The 25441-nt window shown below is 48.3% G+C and overlaps 1 protein-coding gene across 1 annotated transcript in view; it reads right to left on the reverse strand.

Moving 5' to 3' along the window:
* INSC (INSC spindle orientation adaptor protein) overlaps window positions 1-25441 on the reverse strand; it is a 170948-nt gene that overhangs the window by 54003 nt on the left and 91504 nt on the right. The window contains exons 6-7 of the mRNA XM_073603960.1: window positions 15536-15649; window positions 8057-8182 (exon numbers count right to left, since the gene is read on the reverse strand). Of these exons, the coding sequence (XP_073460061.1) occupies window positions 8057-8182; window positions 15536-15649 (240 nt within the window). The remainder of the gene's footprint in view (window positions 1-8056; window positions 8183-15535; window positions 15650-25441) is intronic.

Raw genomic sequence — 25441 nt, forward strand, 5'->3', positions numbered from 1 at the left:
CTGCAATCTTCCAAGTTCCATCCCTTACATCACCTCCAGTTCCCTCCCCTGCATTACCTCTAGTTCCCACCTCTGCAGTCCCCTCTCCCGCAATCTTCCAAGTTCCATCCCTTACATTACCTCCATTTCCCTTCCCTACAATACCCCCAGTTCCCTCCCCTGCACTCTTCCAAGTCCCCTCCCCTGCATTACCTCCATTTCCCTTCCCTACATAGCCTCCTGTTCCCTCCTCTGCAGTTCCTTCCCCTGCACTCTTCCAGGTTCCACCCCTTTCCCTACAATACCCCCTGTTCCCTCCCCTGCACTCTTCTAGGTCCCCTCCCCTACATTACCTCCAGATCTCTCCTCTATGGTTCACTTTCGTGCAATTTTCTAAGTTCCATCCCCTAAATCGCCCCTAATTCCCTACCCTGCATTACCCCCCAGTAACCTCTTCTGCAGTTCTCTCCCTTGCACTTTTCCCAGTTCCCTCCTCTGAGGTTCCATTTCCAGTACTCTTCCAAATTTCAACCTGTACATAACTTCCAGGTCCCTCACCTGCATTACCCCCAGTTCCCTGCCCTGCATTGCCCCTAGTTCTTTCCTCTGCGGTTCCCTCTGCTGCAGTTTTTCAAGTTTCCTCCCATACATTACCTGAATTTCCCTTCCCTACATTGCCTCCAGTTCCCTCTCCTACATTACCCACAGTTGCCTCCTCTGTACTCTTCCAAGTTCCCTCTCCTGCATTACCTCCAGATAGCTCTTCTGTGTAGTTCCCTTTCCTGCACTCCTCTAAGTTCCATCCCCCACATTGTCACCAGTTGCCTCCCCTGCACTTTTCCCAGTTCCCTCCCCTGCATTACTCCTAGTTCCCTCCTCTGCAGTTCCCTCTCCTATAATTTTCCAAGTTCTGTTCCCTACATTACCTCAGTTCCCTTCCTTTCATTATTCCCAGTTTTCTCCTCTGCAGTCCCCTCACCTGCACTCTGCCAAGTTCCATCCCCTACATTACCTGCAGTTACCTCTCCTTCATTACCCCCAGTTTTCTCCCCTGCGGTTCCTTCTCCTGCACTGTAAGTTCCATCCTCTGCATTACTGCCAAGTCCCTCCCCAGCATTAGTCTTCAGTCTCCTTCCCTGCGGTTCCCTCCCCTGCACTTTCCCCAGTTCCTTCCCTGACCTTACGCCTAGTTACCTCCTCTGCATTTCCCTCTCCACCATTACCCCCAGTTTTCCCCCCAGTTTTCTCCCCTGCAGTTCCCTCTCCTGCATTCTTCCAAGTTCCATCACCAACATTACTGCCAAGTCCCTCCCCTGCTTTACCTTCCAGTCTTCTCCTCTGCAGTTCCCTCCCCTGCAGTTTTCCCAGTTCCTTCCCTGACATTACCCCTAGTTACCTCCTCTGCATTTCCCTCTCCTCCATTACCTCCAGTTTTCTTGCTTGCAATATCCCCAGTTAATTATTCGGCCATTGCCCCCCCACCCCCAACCCCCACACTCCCCCTGATCTCCTTCCTTGCACTCCACTGCGATTTCCTCATCTTCGACATCTTTGCAGTTCCCTCCCTTACACCCCTCAGGACCCTCCCCTGCATACCTCCCGTTCCCTCCCCTGCAGTGTTTGATTCCTCCCCCTACACCCGCCTTCTCTTGTTATCATTTCATTTCCTGATTATTGAAGCCCCAAAATCCAGATCTGTACAGAGGCCACAGGAATTGCCCCAGAAGGCCGGTCATCAACACCCCGACTTCCGATGTTTCCTGAGCAACATCAGGGGTTTTCTCTTTCCGGTTATTGCTGGAGACATTCCGACTCAACGCTCCTTCCAGAAACAGCATTTTCATTCTGTTTACCAAACTTTTAATATCCTTCCATTTATACCGAAGAATCATAAAAAACCCTTTTATGAGATCCTTCGAGGAAATGCAAACGGCCTAATAAAAGTGGCAATATACTAGGAAGGTTTTCCACAGCAGGATATTCTCCATCTTTATTTTATAGGATAGATTTGGCCAGAATATCTCATTACGGGTGGAGGGCAGGAAGTCTATTGTCTGCGATTTCATAAAAGAAAGATATGAAGGCAAACAGCGACCAAAAGAAACATAAATATTTCCATATGTGATGGATACATGGGGGACAAAGTAACACTTTTTACTCTCTACATTCAATTCTTATTAAAGAACAAAAAAAATCATTAAACTTTCCCAATATGGAAATATGGAAAACACTGAAATACAAAAAAATATAACCATATAGTAAAAAAGAATAAAAAAAAAAAATCTATCTATCTATCTATCTATCTATCTATCTATCTATAGATATATATCTATAGCTATATCTATATCTATATCGAGAGAGAGAGAGAGAGAGAGAGAGAGAGAGAGAGAGAGAGAGAGAGATCTACATATAACAATCAAAATATTAAAAAATAAATAATTAAAAAGTACAACAAATATATTAAAAAAAATTAATAATGCTAAAGACAAACACTTAAAATAATGCAATACATATCAGAAGAATAAAATAATAAAGATAGTTTTAAAAAATACAATAAATACTACAATAAATATTAAAATAATAAAGATTAAATAGTAAAAAAAATAAAAAAATAACAAAGTAATAAAACAATCAATGAGTAAATAATGCAATAAATATCACAATAAAAAAAAGGGCCCCCCACAGTGGCGGAACGCCAGGGACCAGTCGCAAGTGCAACCTTTGTGACCCTGGTAGCTACGCCACTGGTCGGTCGCTTTTTCCTTTTGTTGTTTTATTTATTTATTTTTTTTACTATTTTATTTTCGTTTATTTTTTACATATTTTTTAGGACCCCCGTGGGGGGGGCTTTGGTGAAGTATTAGGGGTCTAAACAGACCCCTGATGTCTCACTTTTGAGACAGAGAAAAGGACCGAGGACAGATTCATCAGTCCCTTTCTCTGTAGCCTCAGCTGCACAAAATGAATGAACAGGAAAAGCTCTGTACAGAGGCTTCCCGTTCATTCATAAACCGAAGCATAGGAAACACACTGACTCTGTTCATTAAGACAAGGAAGGGGCAGGTAAATCACATATTTTCTGACCCCTTTCCCGCTCTCAAGTTTGATCCCCCCACAGCAGCTGGCAGGAGGTGGGAGGGGAAAACCTGGCAGCACTGAAGGGGGCCAGGGAAGCACACAAGTGCCCGGGGCAGCAGGATAGGGATAGGGAGGTGGCGGGTGCGGCATGTAGAGGAACCGGTGCCCTCCATTTCCCTCCTGCAGCTGCTGAATGCCTGCGGGAGGGAGAGGACGACAAGTGGGCATTCAGTGGCTGCAGAAGGAAAATGGAGGGGATTGATTCCTCTATATGCCGCCCCCGCCGCCCCTCCTATCACATTTTACTACGCTTCAGTTATGAATGGACAGAGTCCGTGATCGGTACAGATCACGGGCTCTGTCCATTCAGAAAAGGAAGGGTCGGTAAATGACATTACTCTATCCTGAAAGCCCCAGCAGCACAGCAGCAGATAAGGGGGGGGGGTGGAAGCCAAGGGAGCACACAGGGGCACAAGGGCAGCAGGACCTGGACAGGAGGGGTGGCAGCATATAGAGGAACCAATTCTCTTAATTTCCCTCCTGCAGCCACTGAATGTCTGCGGGAGGGAGAGGAGAAGAGGAGAAGCGGGCATTCAGCTCCACCTGATTGTCACCTGATTGGCTGAAGGCACAGGCGCTCCAATTGGACGCTTATCAGGAATAAAGAAGAGACAAATGGAGGACACAGGCGCCACCATCTGACCCACTGCTCTTCCCACCGTCCCACAGCTTGCCGCCATCACCCGCTGCCTGACCCCCCACCAAGATGGGGTAAGTGCCGGGCAGTCATCGAGCTGACAGGTGGGGGGGGGGGGTGTCAGATTGGCTGCATTTGATGGGCACAGTGGCTTCAGTTGATGGGCACAGTGGCTGCAATTGGCTGCATTTGATGGGCACAGTGAGGCTGCATTTGATGGGCACAGTGAGGCTGCATTTGATGGGCACAGTGAGGCTGCATTTGATGGGCACAGTGAGACTGCATTTGATGGGCACAGTGAGGCTGCAATTGATGGGCACAGTGAGGCTGCAATTGATGGGCACAGTGAGGCTGCAATTGATGGGCACAGTGAGGCTGCATTTGATGGTTTTTTTTTTCAGTATTTTTCAGAGTTTTTCAAACATTTTGAGCACCAGCCTCCATTGGTCCCGAGTGTGACTGAAAACACATTTCCTCTTTTAGGAAGATCTCCGCACCATTGGGGGGGGGATTTACTAAAACTGGAGCACTCAGAATCTGGTGCAGCTGTGCATGAGAGCCAATCAGCTTCTAACTTCAGCTTGTTCAGTAAAGCTCTGACAATAAAACCTGGCAGCTGATTGGTCACTATGCAGAGTTCCACCAGATTCTATGTGCTCCAGTTTTAGTAAATGCACCCCACCCCCCCACCCCCCCCATAGTGCGGAGATCTTCCTAAAAGAGGAAATGTGTTTTCAGTAAAACTCACATCATGGAGTTGATTTGCACTTTGGGATTAATACGACTTTAATGAGGACTTCCTGAGTGGAGAAACGTTCGCTCCTTTCCAATTCAGGGTAATAATTTCCCTGAGATTGAAGAATTTGGGGTTCAGGAAAGTTTTATCTGCTCCAGTAATGACCGATTATACGACCCAATGAATGAAGTGAGGAGCTAAATTACGTGAGATTCCATATAAAGCGCCCCCCCCCCATTACCACAGGAAATAAATCAACCAATACAGTAAATGATGATTAGAAGTGCGGAGTGTGATCGCAGCGGCAGGCGTTCGGCGAGGACAGGCGGCGCAGGTGAAGGGAGATATTAATGTATAAAATGCATTATGTAAGTGACCCCCAAATCCTGGCAAGATAAAAAACTCCGACACCTCCAGGCAAACCCTCCCCCCCCCCCGCGGACACCTGACATTTCCGAGCTGAGAATCCTTGGAAGAGTCATTATTGTGCCGGAGACGGAACGTCGGGATTCCAGAGAAGGTCAAAACGCAGCAACAAAGGGGGATCTTGTGACCCGGCGCCGCAAATTCCGAAATGGAGCAACGCAAAACATCATAGAGAATAACAAGTTCAGAGCGACAGGGGGAGGAAATGCGAGAAAATGAAAAACAATAATGATATCCAATAATATAATTATCATCCAATATTATACATTTTATAGTCCAATGATGTCATTGCGCTTTGCAAGTGGTTTACCGGGGTTATGAGTGAAGATATCAGCCATAACCCCCGGTAACTTTCAGCCATAACCCCCCCCCCCCTCCGCTCGCTGGTGTTTCTTTGGCTGACCGTTTTTCCCAGAAAGCCAGAGAATCTATCTGACAGTGCGGCCAGCTGGTCACAGAGACAAAAAAAGACCAGATCGTCTTGGATTGCCTCTATGGCCTTGGAGGACCAGAGCGACATCATGACGTCACTTCCGGTTCAGGGCAAAAGTAAACATTTTTTTTTTTTTTTTAGCAAAAGATTTAATTTTTTTTTTTCATCTTTTACTTTTAATGGTAAAGGAAAGATTTGTGGTCTTTTTGACCCCCCCAGGTCTCTGTCCATACAAACGGACCGGTCATCCCTGATATCTATTACAAGGGATGTTTACATTACTTGTAATGGGAATAAAAGTGATAAAAAAAAATTAAAGGGACAGTGTAAAAAAAAAAAAAAAAAGAAGAAAAATAAAAATGTAAAGGCTCCCATCCCTCCGTGCTCGTGTGAAGAAGCGAACGTACACGTAAGTCGCACACGCATATGTAAACAGTCATCGAACCACACATGTGAGGAATCGCCAGGAACGTCAGAGCGAGAGCAATAATTCTAGCGCTGGATTTAAAGTGCGACATGTTAGGTATCTATTTACTCGGCGTAACATCATTTTTTATATTTTACAAAAAAATTGGGTTATACGGAGCCCAAAAAGTATTCATACCCCTTGAAATTCCCCACATTTTGTTACAACCAAAAAAGTAAATGTATTTTATTGGGATTTTATGTGATAGACCAACACAAAGTGTCACATAATTGTGAAGTAGAAGGAAAATGATAAATGATACAAATAAATATGTGAAAAGTGTGTGTGGGGGGGGATTTGTATTCAGCCCCCTTTACTCTGATACCCCTAACTAAAATCTAGGGGAACCAATTGCCTTCAGAAGTCACCTAATTAGTAAATAGAGTCCACCTGTGTGTCATTTAATCTCAGCATAAATACAGCTGTTCTGTGAAGTCCTCAGAGGTTTGTTAGAGAACCGTAGTGAACAAACAGCATCATGAAGTCCAAGGAACACACCAGACAGGTCAGGGATAAAGTTGTGGAGAAGTATAAAGCAGGGTTAGGTTATAAAAAAAATCTCCCAAGCTTTGAAGATCTCACGGAGCTCTGTTCAATCCATCATCGGAAAATGGAAAGAGTATGGCACAACTGCAAACCTACCAAGACATGGCCGTCCACCTAAACTGACCGGCCGGGCAAGGAGAACATTCATCAGAGAAGAGCCAAGAGGTCCATGGTAACTCTGGAGGAGCTGCAGAGATCCACAGCTCAGGTGGGAGAATCTGTCCACAGGACAACTATTAGTCGTGTTCTCCACAAATCTGCCCTTTATGGAAGAGTGACAAGAAGAAAGACATTGGTGAAAGAAAGTCATAAGAAGTCCTGTTTGTAGTTTGTGAGAAGCCATGTGGAGGACACAGCAAACATGTGGAAGAAGGTGATCTGGTCAGATGAGACCAAAATTCAACTTTATGGCCTAAAAGCAAAACGCTATGTGTGGGGAAAACTAACACTGCACATCACCCTGAACACACCATCCCCACTGTGAAACATGGTGGTGGCAGCATCATGTGATGAGGATGCTTTTCTTCAGCAGGGACAGGGAAGCTGGTCAGAGTTGATGGGAAGATGGATGGAGACAAATACAGGACAATCTTAGAAGAAAACCTGTTAGAGTCTACAAAAGACTGGAGACTGGGGGGGAGGTTCACCTTCCAGCAGGACAACGACCCGAAACATCCAGCCAGAGCTACAATGGAATGGTTTAGATCAAAGCATATTCATGTGTTAGAATGGCCCAGTCACAGTCCAGACCTAAATCACATTGAGAATCTGTGGCCAGACTTGAAAATTGCTGTTCACAGACGCTCTCCATCCAATCTGACAGAGCTTGAGATATTTTATAAAGAAGAATGGGCAGAAATGTCCTCTCTAGATGTGCAAAGCTGGTAGAGACACCCCCAAAAAGACTTGTAGAGAAAGGGGGTTCTACAAAGTATTGACTCCGGGGGGCGCCATACAAATGCCCCTCCCCCACACTTTTCACATATTTATTTGTATCATTTATCATTTTCCTTCCACTTCACAATTATGTGACACTTTGTGTTGGTCTATCACATAAAATCCCAATAAAATACATTTATGTTTTTGGTTGTAACAAAATGTGGGAAATTTCAAGGGGTATGAATACTGTTTCCAGGCGCTGTAAATGTTCTTTTTTTTTTTTTTTTTTTATTAAATTGATTTTTTTCCGAAAAAATAGCATTTAAAAAACCACTGTGAAAATACCATGCAACATAAAAAATTTGCAACAATTGCCATATATATTATATATTTCTTTTTTTTTTTTTTTTTCTTTTTTTAAGCAGATACCCTAGAGAATAAAATGGCGATTGTTGCACATTTTTTATGTTGCATGGTATTTTCACAGTGGTTTTTTAATATAATGTTTGGGGGTTCTAAGTAATTTTCTAGCAAAAAATACTGATTTAAACCCGTATACAAAAGGTGCCAGAAAAGTTCTGGTCTCCAAGTGGGTAAAGTCCAGATGAGGATCCAGTACTGAGCTTATTTCTGCCTGGTCTTAATCACATTCCCTGACATGACCACTAGAGGGAGCATTGAGAAGACTGTATACAAGATAAAGAAAACATGGAACAGCAAATACGTACAAAAGTCATGCAAAAATGTCTTGTGTGTGAATGTTCCAATAACTGGACGTTGGACCCCCATCTGATAATCCCAAGTGAAGAAGCTCACCTTCTCCAGCTGGTGAATGGCCTCCTCCATGGAGCAGAGCGAGGCCAGCGTCCGCAGCGCAGCCGGGTACAGGCACTTGAATTGATCCTGGCGCAGAACTTTGAACAGACCAACAACGGCCTCTTCCTGAAAAATATTCATGTGAAATATTACTGCATGTACACGGGGGCTTGTAGAAAAAAAAAAAATATATATATATATATATATATATATATATTTTTTTTATAAATTTTTTTTTTTTTTTGAACATTAGTTTCTTTTTATTAACTCAACTTTATTGATATCACAAAGGGGCTGACACAAAAGGTATTTCAGGAAAAATACCGCATTATGGCCACCAGATGGAGCCAACAATCATAGGAGATAATCATATCATGCAAAACTATGGTGAAAGTTTCTTTTCCCTGTGTGAATGCTTAAAGGGTTAGTCAGGGGTGGACTGACAACTCATGGGGCCCCCGGGCAATCAGAGATTATGGGGCCACACAGTATACACACACACAATATACAATCACACAGTATACACACACAATATACAATCACACAGTATACACACACAATATACAATCACACAGTATACACACACAATATACAATCACACAGTATACACACACTCACACAATATACAATCACACAGTATACACACACACACAATATACAATCACACAGTATACACATACATGTACACACAGTATACGCAGACATGTTTCTATTGGCTGAGAAGGTACTGGAGAGGTGGGGCAGCTACAATCTCATGATTTTTAGACCAAAAGGATGTCGGTAAGGGACATTTTAGAGACAAATGTAAAAAAACACAGATTTATACATACTGTCCCTGGTTTTACTGAGGCTGGCAACCCTGATGGGGCCCCCTAGTGGCCCGGGGCCCTTTGGGCAGTGCCCGAGTGGCCGAATGGTCAGTCCGCCCCTGGGGTTAGTTCACCTTTATAGAAAACATGAAAAGGTGACGTAACAAGAGACACGCTCCCCAACTCCTCAGTCCCTGCTGCACCTACCCCCCAGGGTTGCTGAGCTGTCAGAACCCCCCATAGCCGCTCCAGCGGTGCGAGGATTTGAAATCTCTGCTCTTCAGGGACCTCCCCACTGATCTTCACCCTGACCCCCCCCTATGATGGTCCCAGGCACTGAAGGAGGATAGGGAAGCTCCAGCAGTTGGGAGTACAAAATATAAACACTTTCTTGGCCGCTGCAGCAGCTGGGAGATTGTTTACATGCCGGCATTGATCCCTTCCACAGCAGCACTTAGACTGGGAGAGGGAGGGGCAGTACTAGGAGCCAGCATGTGTGCTCCACGGACATTGTTGAGGAAGAATTTGCTGATAGGTGGAAAGGGCATGTGGGCGGGGCCAGAGAACATTGTCATAATGATGCATTTCTGGGTACCACTAACAGGCCCCTTGCCCCACTTTGTGTGCTAGCATGAGTCCCCGTTCTCAGAGGGTGCAAAAATATCGCAAAGTCACCACCACATGTACAGTACCTGACCATGCAACAACTACTCCACCCAGCATCCTCCCCTCACTTGTACAGTGTCTTACCAAGGAATGACTACTTCACCCCACAACCGGGGCGTAAATGCAAACTGGGAGGCTGGGAGCACTTATCTCATCAGGAGTATTGCTATGTGAATGAAGAGACACGTTATTGCACTTTAAGAAGAACGCTCTATGGATTTTCTTCTTCTTCTTTTTTGGGGACACTTGTTTCTATGAACTGATTATTCACTTTTTTTCTTAAACACTATTGTATGCACATATGAACAAAAGCTTTTTATCAATATGTTTTAGCACTATTGTATGTACACATCAGCACAGGATTTTATCAATAAGTGTTTTTTAAGTATTTTTGGTAATATTTTTCTTACATTTATTTATTCACATTTTTTTTGGGATGATTTAATTTTTATCACTCGATTTTTAGTGTTTGTATTATATGCGATAATACACACTGCACTTTATTGATTGTGATCAATTTTTACACATGCACATAAATTTTACCCACACGTTTGGAACTTTTTACCATTCCTATATACACAAAAAAAAAAAAAAAAAATTTTATTTTGTATTTTAAACTTATATATGTTTGTGCACATCATAGTGGACCTAGTCGAACAGCGCCATTCACCCCAATTTAGTACTCTAAACTTTTTAGAATTTCACCTAGGTGTTATTCTGTGCTGGGGGGGCTGCAGTTCCTTTATTGCCTAAGTGCAGAACTATTTGTTTCTTATATGTGAAAGGGTCCTGCTGCAGGACCGTAATAAGGGGCCCCACAATGGGAGTAAAGGGCCCCGGGATGCATGGGAGGGGTCCCGGGCCTGAAAGTAAGGGCCCCAGGCTTGGAGGGATGGGCCTCTGGTGGAGATCAGGGGCCTTCATAGTTTCTTGCATTTCAGTTATGGCTCTGCCCCACATCCTCTCCTAGCTGAGTCAAGTTCCACATCAAAATAGGCCAAACACAAGGAAAAGACACATCCAGTAGATTGGCAATGCTTCAGGTAGGCGAGTTCTCATAATTCTGGTAGTGGTGGGCAGTTCCTACACCAGGTTAGGCATATGTTGTCCGGTTCCTTTCTCCTACTCCCTACTCGGGACCTCTCCAAGCATTTTCTGGCCAGGGAAAGCTGTCCAGCCTTCTCTATCTGAGCTCTCTATAGTCTCACATTACACAGTAATTATAACTTACGAGAAGGTGCCACCTAGTGGCCAAACTGAGGAATGCTCTAACACCCCCTTACATGCAGAGAGGATGGCTCATCAGTAATCTGCTGCTCGTTCTCTGTCCAATCACAGGTCGGGGGCCAGGAAGTGACCAAACTATACTGCAGTAGAGAAGTGTCAGGTCAGCAACTTGTTCCCTCCGCTTTGGGCCAGACTGACCGGAATACAAGTCCATTGATGTTATGGCGGCCGTGTGCGTATTTTATCTTTGTATTCTGCTTTACTCATCGACTTTTCTTTTCATATTCCTTTCCCCGCCAAAGATGGCCCCGCCCACTGTTTCCAACAGAGTGTACAACAATAGCGCATATTATAGAAGGCGACCCCTGGACGGCGCAGACTGCGGTGAGACGCCCGGCGTGGGCGCGCCCTCCTATTATTTACACAATTGACTTTTCACTTCTGTAAATACCAATTTAATTAAAACTGACGAAGAAGTCAGACGCGGGATCATGGTATCAAAAGTCGCTCTCCGCCAGCGAGTCAGCGCTGCCTCATTATCCGACCGTTATCACGTAGGACGCCGCTGTGCGCAATTACCGGGAATGAAGTGTAATACATCCCCGTGTCTGAGCGGAACCTTGCCGCTGATTGGGCGGGAAGGCGAACTGCTAACTGACAGCGAGTGTCACGCAGGAGGGGAAAGTTCGCCTGAGCGGCGCAGAAAATCACATCGCTAGAACACATGGAGGCGGCAAAAATTAACCCGATCGTTGCTTCATAAACGGGAAATACATGGAAGAGATCGACTTATGCTAAACCTTAGCGTTCTTTAAAATCCTTCGCTCCGCGTGTGCTGCGTAATTCTGAGGGGGGATATTGGTTTGTTATATATGCAGGCTCTGCTTCCTACCTCATAGTAGACCGCCATGTAGAATGTCCCTGGAGTTTATCTTTAGTAAAGAAAGGGAATCCCAGTCTGTTTATTTACATTCAGGAGGCCGCGCCCGCCGCTGACCGCGCCGCATTGTACAGAAGACATTATCACCTCTGTTTATTTTCTAATGAATGAGATGAATTTATTGACGGAGCGGAATAGGAGACGTGAAACCAGATCCGGGATTCCCGTATAAAACGCGCCGGTGTCCTTCCTTCCCGAATAAATAAAGTCATAAAATCCCCAAACAGACGCAACAAAGCCGGAGGCGGGCGTGGCGCCCACGACCATTGCGTTATTTACATCCTTTATTCAAATTATCTGCAACACAAAGGAGGGGGCGGCTTGGCGTTACCCGGGGCCCGAGCGCCATTCAAAGGGCAAAATATTGACCAATCAAATGCGAAAAAAATCAATTATCTTCCGAGCGCGCTGCTAATGCAAACAAACCGCGGCGTTTTCTGTTTACCGATAGAACAAACGCCAAGACTTTCCAAAATAATCCCCACAAAAAAAAACGAGAGCGGAGGTCACCGAATTTGTATGAAAACAAAACGATCGCGCCTTTCTCAGGTGTTCCCTCAATGTGAATAAAAATGAAATTCTGCACTGAAGTGTCACAATACCGTAAAGAAAATACACGTGAAATGTGAATAAATCACCATAAAGTGAATAATGACTCAATATACCATCACACTTGGTATAGGAAAAAACGAAATTAATAAAACGTGTTTTACAGACTTACTGGCTGGATCTCCAGATGAAAATAAAGGAAAGAAAGCCTAAAAAAGAAAACAAATGCAGCCGTCACATCTAAAAATTGCTGAGCTGCAATATAATAAATGTTTGTTTTGGGGGTTTATTACTGCTTTAAAGTTACTGAAATGTCCGTTATGAATCCTGTGCTCTGCCCTAATCAACAAAAATCATCAATAAATCAATATAAACCGCCCGCGATGAAGACGTCTTCCTGCGCCAATCACAGAGAAATAAAAGACAGACATTTGCTGTGGTCACATGATTCCCCTGAACTACAGATTGTTTCACACACCCCCGTCGGAGGATGATGAGAAATATTCCTCCGAGGACTTCTTCACACAGATACTTGTTAAAAGATCATTTCATCATTCACCCCGCCGGATATAATCAGTTTCTAAATGTTGGGTCAGCGCACTCTGGTGTCCCCCGCGGTGAAAGTCTCGCCGGATCCGCTCTCGGCGGTAATACACGCTAAATCACTCCAAAGTTCAACCGCCGTCTGCAGGAAAAAAATGTACTTTATATTCCAGAGAGTCTTCCGCTGCATTGTTCTATTTCTTCATTGGATACATGCAGAGAATCTATTTATATCTAAACTATCGATTTATCCATCAATATCTATTTACTCTATCTATTTCTTTTTCTTTCTTTCTTTCTTTCTTTCTTTCTTTCTTTCTTTCTTTCTTTCTTTCTTTCTTTCTTTCTTTCTTTCTTTCTTTCTTTCTATCTATCTATCTATCCACCAATATACAGTATCTGACAAAAGTAAGTACACCCCTCAGTGACATTTGTGTAAATCTTTTCTTCTATCTTTTCATGTGACAACACTGAAGAAATGACACTTGTCTACAATGTAAAGTAGTGAGTGTACAGCTTGTATAACAGTGTAAATTTACTGTCCCCTCAAAATAACTCAACACACAGCCATTAATGTCTAAACCGCTGGCAACAAAAGTCAGTACACCCCTAAGTGAAAATCTCCAAATTGGGCCCAAAGTGTCCATATTTCGCGTGGCCACCATTATTTTCCAGCACTTCCTTAACCCTCTTGGGCATGGAGGTCACCAGAGCTTCACAGGTTGTCACTGGAGTCCTCTTCCCCTCCCCCATGATGACATCACGGAGCTGGCAGATGTTAGAGACCTTGCGCTCCTCCACCTTCCGTTTGAGGATGTCCTACAGATGATTAATAGGGTTTAGGTCTGGAGACATGCTTGGCCAGTTTATATTTCCGGTAAATTACAGATCTGGTGATTACTTCTGTTACTTCTGCGGCCGGGGAATTCCTTCATCTACACCAGACCCTTATCCTAGATGAAGATTTGATATCAATATTAATGGGGGACCCCACACACACCCCAAAAAAATGTGCAGGGTTCCTCGTAAAAATACATACCACACCCTTATCTTGATGGTTGGTTGTTTGGTGTGGGTGCCAAGTTTGACTCCACAAAAAAAAGTTGGGTCACCCCAAATTTCATACCACAAACTTTGGGCCAGGTAAGAATTTTAAAAAGTTTTGGGGTCCCCTCCAAATCCACAGCAGACTATGGCATGCAGCCTGCCTTCACAGGGAACCCCCTGAGCATGGCTTCACAGGGAACCCCCTGAACATGGTTTCCCAGGGAACCCCCTGACTGTGCATGGCTTTACAGGGAACTCCCTGAGCATGGCTTCCCAGGGAACCCCCTGAGAATGGCTTCACAGGAAACCCCCTGAGCATGGCTTCACAGGAAACCCCCTGAGCATGGCTTCACAGGAAACCCCCTGAGCATGGCTTCCCAAGGAACCCCCTTGAGCATGGCTTCACAGGGAACCCCCTGAGCATAGCTTCACATGGAACTGCCTGAGCATGACTTCACAGGGAACCTCCTGTGCATGGCATCAAAAGGAACCCCCTGAGCATGGCTTCCCAGGGAATCCCCTGATCATGGCTTCCCAGGGAATCCCCTGAGCATGGCTTCCCAGGGAATCCCCTGAGCATAGCTTCATAGGGAACCCCCCGAGCATGGCTTCACAGGGAACCCCCTGAGCATGGCCTCCCAGGGAACCCCCTGAGCATGGCTTCACAAGGAACCCCCTGAGCATAGCTTCACAGGGAACCCCCCCGAGCATGGCTTCACAGGGAACCCCCTGAGCATGGCCTCCCGGGGAACCCCCTGAGCATGGCTTCACAAGGAACCCTCTGAGCATAGCTTCACAGGGAACCCCCCGAGCATGGCTTCACAGGAAACCCCCTGAGCATGGCCTCCCGGGGAACCCCCTGAGCATGGCTTCACAAGGAACCCTCTGAGCATAGCTTCACAGGGAACCCCCCGAGCATGGCTTCACAGGGAACCCCCTGAGCATGGCCTCCCAGGGAACCCCCTGAGCATGGCTTCACAAGGAACCCCCTGAGCATGGCCTCCCAGGGAACCCCCTGAGCATGGCTTCACAAGGAACCCCCTGAGCATGGCCTCCAAGGAAACCCCCTGAGCATGACTTCACAATGAACCATCTAAGCATGCACCCCCCTCTGAATCATACCTGGCCACATGCATTCAATATGGGGGAGTACCATGCTAGGGGGGACCACTCTGGGAAAGAAACATGTCCCAATGTTGATAAGGACAAGGGACCCTTCTTCACAACCCTGGCTTGGTGGTTTGGGGGTCTGCAGGCAGGGAGCTTATCAGAAGCCTTCTTTACCTATAATGAATGAGGATGGGGTACAAATATGTGGCCATGTTTGGTCAGTGATGTCATGCTATCCCCCCCCCCCATTTGTTTACATGGCCGGGGTTTCCAATACTGGTCATATTGTGTTATTAATAACTACAGCTCTTGAAAGACCAATCTACAAACTAATGTTTTTCGTAATGGAACTTCAGAGAACTCCATTGGAAGCCTGTGTGACAGGGTGACAACACAGGAGCACAATTGGGAGACAGAACGTTGTCACTCTATTAAAGGAAGTGACTGAACAGGGACCTCGTTGGCAGGATCACTGGGATTATTTCAATGAAATTTTAAAAGATTAGGATTTTAACATAAAACTCTCAAACCACCAACCATACACACACACTCTCATATACAGAGATACTGATTGGCTGATGATCTCACCTGAGCTACCAGATGGCACAGCCGAGCTCCTTCCTGGGTCAGGCCAAACAGGCTCCGTATTGCCGATTCTACGCTGTGGATGTTGTCAGACGCTTCCAGCTGCTCCACCAGACCCTGCAGACAAAGGAGATGAGCGCTATGAACACATTAAACTAATGTCCATTTTCTGGAGGATACATAGGTAGTCAGGAAAAAAGTAATAAGTCCATCTAGTTCAATCAATAGAAAAAAAAAATAGAAAACCAAAAGGAGGGTAAAAAAAAACCCCTGTGAAGCCTGCTCATGCATGCGCAGTGGGCACCACCTGGCTGCGAAACTGCAAGCTGTCACAGCCGGGTGCCCATAGTAGAGATGGCGGCGCCGCAGCGGGAGAACACACGGGGAGAACAGAGCATTTTTGGCATCCCGGTGTCTTGCCGAGAATTTTCCCCCAGCGGATAAGGACCCCTCTGTACTGCGCAGGCGCAGCACTTGCGCAGTACAAATGACTAAGGAGCCGCCGAAAATAGCCAAAGCTGAAAACCTTCAGTCAGCTGTACACGGCCCCACCATCCAAGTGGACCTAGAGGTAGAATAAAAAAGTGCAGAGCGAAGCGAGGCTGTGCCCGAAGCATGGCGAGCGGCCCTCTTACAGGCGCGGTGTACAGCTGATTTATAACTATTCGGCTTCGGCTATTTCCGCCGGCTCGTACTGCACAAGCGCTGCCCCTGCGCAGTACAGGGGGGTCCTTATCCGCCGAGGGGAACTTTCTCGGCAGAACACCGGCCTTTTCTCAGGTTCAAAGGTCTATAATGTAATTCCCACACAGGAAACGTTATCCTTATACTAACCAAGCAACTGGCTGAATACAATGTTACAGAACATATAAACGTGTCAACACTGAGAATACAAAGTTACAAATCGAAACATCAGGGAATCAAAGAGAGAAAAATAACCTGTTCTATAATCAACATTCAACACTTCCAAAGATCTTCTTAAAGTGGATGTAAACCCGATGAATGAAACCTGAGCTGCTGGACACATATATCTGCATTTTTTTTTTAATCTCTCTTCAAACCACTTAGGCTGGATCCACACCTATGGCATTTTTAGTGCTTTTTTCATTTTGCAGATTTGCACTACAGAACGTGTTCCATAGGAAACCATGTGTAAATGGACTGTAGTGCAAATCTGCAAAATGTAAAAAGCACTAAAAATGCCATAGGTGTGAATCCAGCCTAAGTCCAGTGGCTTTCTCCTGCTTTATTCTTTTGTTATCAGCATGATAACTTCTGACAAGTTCTCTGACACATGTGATAAAACCAGGCTGAAATGTGTGTCAGGGCAGGTGCTAGAAATAGATTAGCAGACAGCTGGTCAATTCACAGCACAGCTCTGCAAGCCTCTGCCTATGTGGAGGGGGGGGGGGCTTCCCTCCAATCAGCTGTATCACAGTGTATGGTAAGACTCCCCTCCCCCTGCTGGAACAGGAAGAGAAAATTCTAACACAATGTGCACTATACTATGTGTATATATATATATATACACACACACACAGAGACTACCGGGAATTTCCCGGTGGGCCGATAGCTCAGTGGGCCGGTTTCAGTAACAGCCTGTCCAGTGCTGTGTCTTGGCCCAGGGAGCTTTGCTCTTGTCTCCGTCCGGTCCATAATTTTCGATGGATTGGAACAAGACAAGCTCCTGTGTCGATCCAGCCACTGTCATCCACCCTCCTGTGTCTATCCACCCGCTTTCCCTCCTCTCCCCAGGCCGCTTGGTTCGTTCCACATCTCGGCTTGGCTCGGGGGGTGGGGTGGCCCACTGAAGGGCTCGGCTCAGCTCAGCTCGGGGGGGGGAGGGCGGTCACTGAAGGGCTCGGCTCAGCTCAGCTCAGGGGGGGGGCGGTCACTGAAGGGCTCGGCTCAGCTCGTCTCGGGGGGTCCACTGAATGGCTCGGCTCGGGGGGGCGGTCCACTGAAGGGCTCAGCTCGGCTCGGGGGGGTCCACTGAAGGGCTCGGCTCAGCTCAGTTATGGGGGTGGGGCGGTCCACTGAAGGGCTCAGCTCAGCTCGGCTCAGGGGGGGGCAGTCCACTGAAGGGCTTGGCTCAGCTCTGCTATGGGGGCGGTCCACTGAAGGGCTTGGCTAAGCTGGGCTCAGGGGGGGAGGCGGTCCTCTGAAGGGCTTGGCTCAGCTCCGGCGGGGGTCCACTGAAGGGCATGGCTCAGCTCGGTTATGGGGTTGGGGCGGTCCACTGAAGGGCTCAGCTCAGCTTGGCTCGGGGGGGCGGTCCACTGAAGGGCTTGGCTCGGCACAGCTCGGCTCAGCTCAGCTCAGCTTGGGGGGGGTGGTCCACTGAAGGGCTCAGCTCAGCACGGCTTGGGGGGGTCCACTGAAGGGCTCGGCTCAGCTTAGTTATGGGGGTGGGGCGGTCCACTGAAGGGCTCAGCTCAGCTCAGCTCAGGGGGGGCGGTCCACTGAAGGGCTTGGCTCAGCTCTGCTATGGGGGCGGTCCACTGAAGGGCTTGGCTAAGCTGGGCTCAGGGGGGGAGGCGGTCCTCTGAAGGGCTTGGCTCAGCTCCGGCGGGGGTTCACTGAAGGGCACGGCTCAGCTCGGTTATGGGGTTGGGGCGGTCCACTGAAGGGCTCAGCTCAGCTTGGCTCGGGGGGGCGGTCCACTGAAGGGCTTGGCTCGGCTCGGCTCAGCTCAGCTCAGCTGGGGGGGGTGGTCCACTGAAGGGCTCAGCTCAGCACGGCTCGGGGGGGGTCCACTGAAGGGCTCGGCTCAGCTCAGTTATGGGGGTGGGGCGGTCCACTGAAGGGCTCAGCTCAGATCGGCTCAGGGGGGGTGGTCCACTGAAGGGCTTGGCTCAGCTCTGCTATGGGGGTGGTCCACTGAAGGGCTCGGCTCAGCTCGGCTCGGGAGGGGGCGGTCCACTGAAGGGTTCAGCTCAGCGGGGAAGTCCACTGAAGTGCTCGGCTCAGCTCGGCTCGGGGGGGGCGGTCCACTGAAGGGCTCAGCTCAGATTGGGGGGGCAGTCCACTGAAGGGCTCAGCTCGGCTTGGGGGGGGGGGGGCGGTCCACTGAGGGGCTCGGCTCAGCTTGGCTCGGGGGGGTGGTCCTCTGAAGGGCTCGGCCCAGCTCGGCTGGGGGGGGCGGTCCACTGAAGAGCTTGGCTCAGCTTGGCTCAGGGGGTGGTCCACTGAAGGGCTCGGCTCAGCTCGGCTCAGGGGGCGGGCCATTGAAGGGCTCGGCTCAGCTCAGCTCAGCAAGGCTGGGGGGGGGCAGGTCCACTGAAGGGCTCGGCTCAGCTCGGCTCGGGGGGGGGGGGGCGGTCCACTGAAGGGCTCGGCTCAGCTCGGCTCGGGGGGGCGGGCCACTGAAGGGCTCAGCTTAGCTCAGCTCGGGGGGGGGTGGTCCACTGAAGGGCTCAGCTCGGTTACGGGGGTGGGGAGGTCCACTGAAGGGCTCGGTTGGAGGATGGAGCGGTCCGCTGACTCGGTGCATGTAAAGGCATCTTTTCCACAAATTTAAAACAGCTCTAGACTCCCATGGCGGCGTGTTTTACACCACGGCATCCAATGCTTTGCATTGCACTTGGTGATGTAAGGCTTGGATGCAGCTGCTCGGCCATGGAGACCCATTCCATGAAGCTCTCTACACACTGTTGTTGTGCTGATCTGAAGGCCACATAAAGTTTGGAGGTCTGTAGCTATTGACTCTGCAGACAGTTGGCGACTTCTGCTCACTGTGGGCTTCAGCATGCTCTGACCCCACTCTGTCATTTTACATGGCCTACCACTTTGTGGCTGAGTTGCTTTTGTTTTTCCCAGTCGCTTCCACTTTGTTATAATACCACTAACAGGTGACCAGGGAATATTCAGTAGCAAGGCAATGTCAGGGAACCTATCACTGAGCTCCTGAGTAGGGATGAGCTTCGTGTTCGAGTCGAACCCATGTTCGACTCGAACATCGGCTGTTCGATCGTTCGCCGAATTGCGAACGTTATGGGCCGTTCGCGCTAAATTCGTGTGGCGCGTCACGGCCCATAATTCACTGCGGCATCGCAGTGCATTGCTGGCTGATGATTGGCCAAGCATGCACTATGACCCGCATGCTTGGCCAATCACAGCGCTGTCAGTAGAGAGAGCTGTAATTGGCCAAAGCCAGGGTGGCTTTGGCCAATTATGGCTCAGGGGATTTAGTACACACCCCACACTATATAAGGCCGCCTGCACGGCGGCCCTGTGTAGTGTGTGTTCCGGTGTGCTGAGAGATAGAGAGAGAGAGAGACAGTGTCATTTGATTTAAGTTAGATAGATTAGGCAGAACAGTCAGTCAGTTAGCTGCACTTACAGTGTATTGTGTATATATATGCATCCCAGGTGTTGCATATATATATATACACTGTATTCAGTTTAGCTAGATCCGTTCCTGTTATCTTCTATCTAGACTATTTACATTTAATGCAGTGCGTCCTGCTCACAGTGTTCAGCTAGATCCGTTCCTGCTATTTACATTTAGTGCAGTGCGTCCTGCTCACAGTGTTCAGCTAGATCCGTTCCTGTTATCTTCTAGACTATTTACATTTAGTGCAGTGCGTCCTGCTCACAGTGTTCAGCTAGATCCGTTCCTGCAATTTACATTTAGTGCAGTGCGTCCTGCTCACAGTGTTCAGCTAGATCCGTTCCTGCTATTTACATTTAGTGCAGTGCGTCCTGCTCACAGTGTTCAGCTAGATCCGTTCCTGCTATTTACATTTAGTGCAGTGCGTCCTGCTCACAGTGTTCAGCTAGATCCGTTCCTGCTATTTACATTTAGTGCAGTGCGTCCTGCTCACAGTGTTCAGCTAGATCCGTTCCTGTTATCTTCTAGACTATTTACATTTAGTGCAGTGCGTCCTGCTCACAGTGTTCAGCTAGATCCGTTCCTGCAATTTACATTTAGTGCAGTGCGTCCTGCTCACAGTGTTCAGCTAGATCCGTTCCTGCTATTTACATTTAGTGCAGTGCGTCCTGCTCACAGTGTTCAGCTAGATCCGTTCCTGCTATTTACATTTAGTGCAGTGCGTCCTGCTCACAGTGTTCAGCTAGATCCGTTCCTGCTATTTACATTTAGTGCAGTGCGTCCTGCTCACAGTGTTCAGCTAGATCCGTTCCTGCTATTTACATTTAGTGCAGTGCGTCCTGCGCACAGTGTTCAGCTAGAGCCGTTCCTGCTATTTACATTTAGTGCAGTGCGTCCTGCTCACAGTGTTCAGCTAGATCCGTTCCTGTTATCTTCTAGACTATTTACATTTAGTGCAGTGCGTCCTGCTCACAGTGTTCAGCTAGATCCGTTCCTGTTATCTTCTAGACTATTTACATTTAGTGCAGTGCGTCCTGCTCACAGTGTTCAGCTAGATCCGTTCCTGCTATTTACATTTAGTGCAGTGCGTCCTGCTCACAGTGTTCAGCTAGATCCGTTCCTGTTAAATTCCTACTGACCGGCAGGCTTGTCTGGTTACAGTATATAAAGCTACCTGAAGAAAATTACAGGTGTTCTATTTGATCCTATTAGTACCACGGTCAGGCAGCTAGACTATTTACATTTAGTACAGTGCGTCCTGCTCACAGTGTTCAGCTAGATCCGTTCCTGTTATCTTCCTACTGACAGGCAGGCTTGTCTGGTTACAGTATATAAAGCTACCTGAAGAAAATTACAGGTGTTCTATTTGATCCTATTAGTACCACGGTCAGGCAGCTAGACTATTTACATTTAGTACAGTGCGTCCTGCTCACAGTGTTCAGCTAGATCCGTTCCTGTTATCTTCCTACTGACAGGCAGGCTTGTCTGGTTACAGTATATAAAGCTACCTGAAGAAAATTACAGGTGTTCTATTTGATCCTATTAGTACCACGGTCAGGCAGCTAGACTATTTACATTTAGTACAGTGCGTCCTGCTCACAGTGTACAGCTAGATCCGTTCCTGTTATCTTCCTACTGACAGGCAGGCTTGTCTGGTTACAGTATATAAAGCTACCTGAAGAAAATTACAGGTGTTCTATTTGATCCTATTAGTACCACGGTCAGGCAGCTAGACTATTTACATTTAGTACAGTGCGTCCTGCTCACAGTGTACAGCTAGATCCGTTCCTGTTATCTTCCTACTGACAGGCAGGCTTGTCTGGTTACAGTATATAAAGCTACCTGAAGAAAATTACAGGTGTTCTATTTGATCCTATTAGTACCACGGTCAGGCAGCTAGACTATTTACATTTAGTACAGTGCGTCCTGCTCACAGTGTACAGCTAGATCCGTTCCTGTTATCTTCCTACTGACAGGCAGGCTTGTCTGGTTACAGTATATAAAGCTACCTGAAGAAAATTACAGGTGTTCTATTTGATCCTATTAGTACCACGGTCAGGCAGCTAGACTATTTACATTTAGTACAGTGCGTCCTGCTCACAGTGTTCAGCTAGATCCGTTCCTGTTATCTTCCTACTGACAGGCAGGCTTGTCTGGTTACAGTATATAAAGCTACTTGAAGAAAATTACAGGTGTTCTATCCCAGCTTAGTGCAGCTACAGGCCATTAGTATGTCTGGAAGGCCAAGAAGGAGAGGCAGACAGTCACAAGCCAATAAGAGAGGGCAAGCAGGCTCTGTGTCTAGTGCTGGTCGTGGAGACGGTGCATCCTCATCAGCACGTGGCCATGGGACACGCTTGGCCTTTTTTTCGGCAGCTGGCCATGTTGAGCCGCAACATGCGGAAGACTTGGTCGAGTGGATGACCAAGCCGTCCTCATCCTCCTCATCCTCTCTCACCCATGCCCAGGGTGCTTTGTCTGGCAAAGCAGCGGCCTCTTCCCTCAGCTCAATGTCATCAGTGACTCCTTCCCTAGCTCCACCATGTCCTCATGAGGATTCCCTCGAACTGTTTGACCACAGTGTTGGGTACATGCTCCAGGAGGATGCCCAGCGTTTGGAAGGCTCTGATGACGATACTGAGCTCGATGAAGGCAGTAACATGAGCGCGGACAGAGGGGGTGCCCAAGAAGGACAGCAATCTGGCAGTCATGCTCCCCCTGCTGCAGCATACTGCCAGGTTTGCTCCAGTGATGAGGAGGGAGGGGATGATGAGGTCACTGACTCAACGTGGGTGCCTGATAGGAGAGAGGAGGAGGAGGAGGAGGAGGAGGAGGAGGCGGCAGCACATCACCAACGAGGCAGGATGCCCTCCAGGGGCCAGCCTAAGGGCAGCACATTGACTGCATCACACCCCAAAGCTCCACATGTGCAGGGCGCTGCAGTCTCTGCGCGTTATTCAAAAAGTTCTTTGGTGTGGGCCTTTTTTGAGACGAGTGCATCAGATCGCACCGCTGCTATTTGCAACATATGTCTCAAGCGTATCTCGCGTGGCCAAAATATCTCCCGCTTGGGTACCACATGCTTGACCAGACATATGTTGACCTGCCATGCAGTTCGTTGGCAAGCGTATCTAAAAGACCCACACCAAAGAACAAAGAGGATCTCTCCTTGCTCCTCATCAGCTGAGATTTCCAACCCCACTAGACCTTCAGTCCTCTCTGAGACCTGCAGTGAGAGGAATGAAGGTGTAGAATTAGGTGTGTCACAACCAAGTACTTGTGGGCAATCTGCTTTTGGTACACCGACGTCAGATTGTACCAGGCAAATTTCCCTGCCCCAGCTGCTGCACCGCCGAAAGAAGTTTGCTCCCAGCCATCCACATGCCCAGCGGTTGAATGCTAGCTTGGCAAAATTGCTAGCACTTCAACTGCTGCCTTTTCAGTTGGTAGACTCTGCCCCCTTCCGTGAGTTTGTGGAATGTGCGGTTCCTCAGTGGCAGGTACCCAAACGCCACTTTTTCTCACGGAAGGCGATTCCGGCTCTCTACCGGCATGTGGAAGGCAATGTCCATGCCTCGCTGGACAGGGCGGTCAGCGGTAAGGTGCATATTACCGCTGACTCATGGTCCAGCAGGCATGGACAGGGACGTTACCTAAGTTTCACGGCGCATTGGGTGACTCTGCTGGCAGCTGGGAAGGATGCAGGACAAGGTGCAGTAGTGTTGGAGGTTGTTCCGCCACCACGCCTCCAAAATGCTGATTGTGACACACCTCTCTCCTCTACCCCCTCCTCTTCTTCTTCCTCCATGGCCTCTTCCTCGGAACCAGCGGTGCTCCGTAGGCGTTCAAGGGGCTACGCAAGTACGCAGGCCAAAAGATGCCATGCGGTGCTTGAGCTGGTGTGCTTGGGGGACAGGAGCCACACTGGGGCAGAGGTTCTGTCAGCTCTGCAGGGGCAGGTTCAGAGGTGGTTGACGCCACGCCAACTTAAGGCAGGAATGGTGGTTTGCGACAATGGCACCAACCTCCTCTCTGCCCTCCGACAGGGACAAATGACCCATGTGCCCTGTTTGGCTCACGTCCTTAACTTGGTGGTGCAGCGGTTCTTGGGCAGGTACCCGGGCTTACAGGATGTCCTGAGGCAGGCCAGGAAAGTCTGTGTGCATTTCCGCCGGTCATATAATGCCAGTGCTCGGCTGACGGACCTCCAAAAGGAGTTTAACCTGCCCAAGAACCGCCTAATCTGTGACATGCCCACCAGGTGGAACTCAACGTTGGCCATGCTGCAGCGGCTGCACACGCAGCAGAGGGCCATCAATGAGTACCTGTGCGACTATGGCACCAGGACAGGGTCAGGGGAGCTTGGTTTTTTTTCCCCACGCCAGTGGGCCATGATCAGGGATGCATGCACTGTCCTGTCACCATTCGAGGAGGCCACGAGGATGGTGAGCAGTGACAGTGCATGCATCAGTGACACTGTCCCCCTTGTCCACCTGTTGGAGCACACGCTGCGTGGAATAATGGACAGGGCACTTGAGGCAGAACAGAGGCAGGAAGAGGAGGACTTCCTTAGCTCTCAAGGCCCCCTTTATCCAGACAGTGTTCCTGCGTGCCCGCCGATCACACAGGAAGAGGAGGAGGAGGAAGAGGAGGAGGAGGAAGATTGTGTCAGTATGGAGGTGGAGCCTGGCACTCAGCATCAGCAGCAGTCTTTAAGGGATCAGTCCCAAGAAACACATGGACTTGTACGTGGCTGGGAGGAGGTGGCTGCGGACCATGTCGTTCTTAGTGACCCAGAGGACTCCGGACCGAATGCCTCAGCAAACCTACGCTGCATGGCCTCCCTGATCCTGCAAAGCCTGCGTAAGGATCCTCGTATTCGTGGTATCAAGGAGAAGGACCAATACTGGCTGGCAACCCTCCTTGATCCACGTTACAAGGGTAAGGTTGCGGACCTTATCTTGCCATCGCAGAGGGAGCAGAGGATGAAACATCTTCGGGAGGCCTTGCAGAAAGGTCTGTGCAACGCGTTCCCAGAGACTGGGAGGTTACAAACTCCTGTTTCTGGACAACGTGTTGCTGAGGCTTCGGTCAGTCAAAGAAGGAGCGGTGGAGAAGGTGGCCGTCTGACCGATGCGTTCAGACAATTTTTTGGTCCGCAGCCCCAAGGTATGATCGGTTCCAGCAACCATCGCCAGCGTCTGTTTTACATGGTGCAGGAATACCTAGGGGCAAGATCAGACTTGGACACCTTTCCCACCGAAAATCCTCTGGGTTACTGGGTCTTGAGGATGGATCACTGGCCAGAGCTTGCACAGTATGCAATTGAGCTACTGGCCTGTCCTGCATCCAGCGTTCTTTCGGAACGCACATTCAGTGCTGCTGGAGGCGTGGTAACCGATCACAGGGTGCGTCTGTCCACCGACTCGGTCGATCGGCTGACCTTCATAAAAATGAATGAGTCTTGGATCACCACCAGCTACCAAGCACCTGATGCTGATGTAACCGAATAATTTTTTTTGAAATCTCAGATCCCTTCAAAGACTGCCTATGCTGATGCTGAGTGACTATCCCTG

The sequence above is a fragment of the Aquarana catesbeiana genome, linkage group LG11 (assembly GCF_042186555.1).
Source record: "Aquarana catesbeiana isolate 2022-GZ linkage group LG11, ASM4218655v1, whole genome shotgun sequence".
Taxonomy (NCBI): Eukaryota; Metazoa; Chordata; class Amphibia; order Anura; family Ranidae; genus Aquarana; species Aquarana catesbeiana.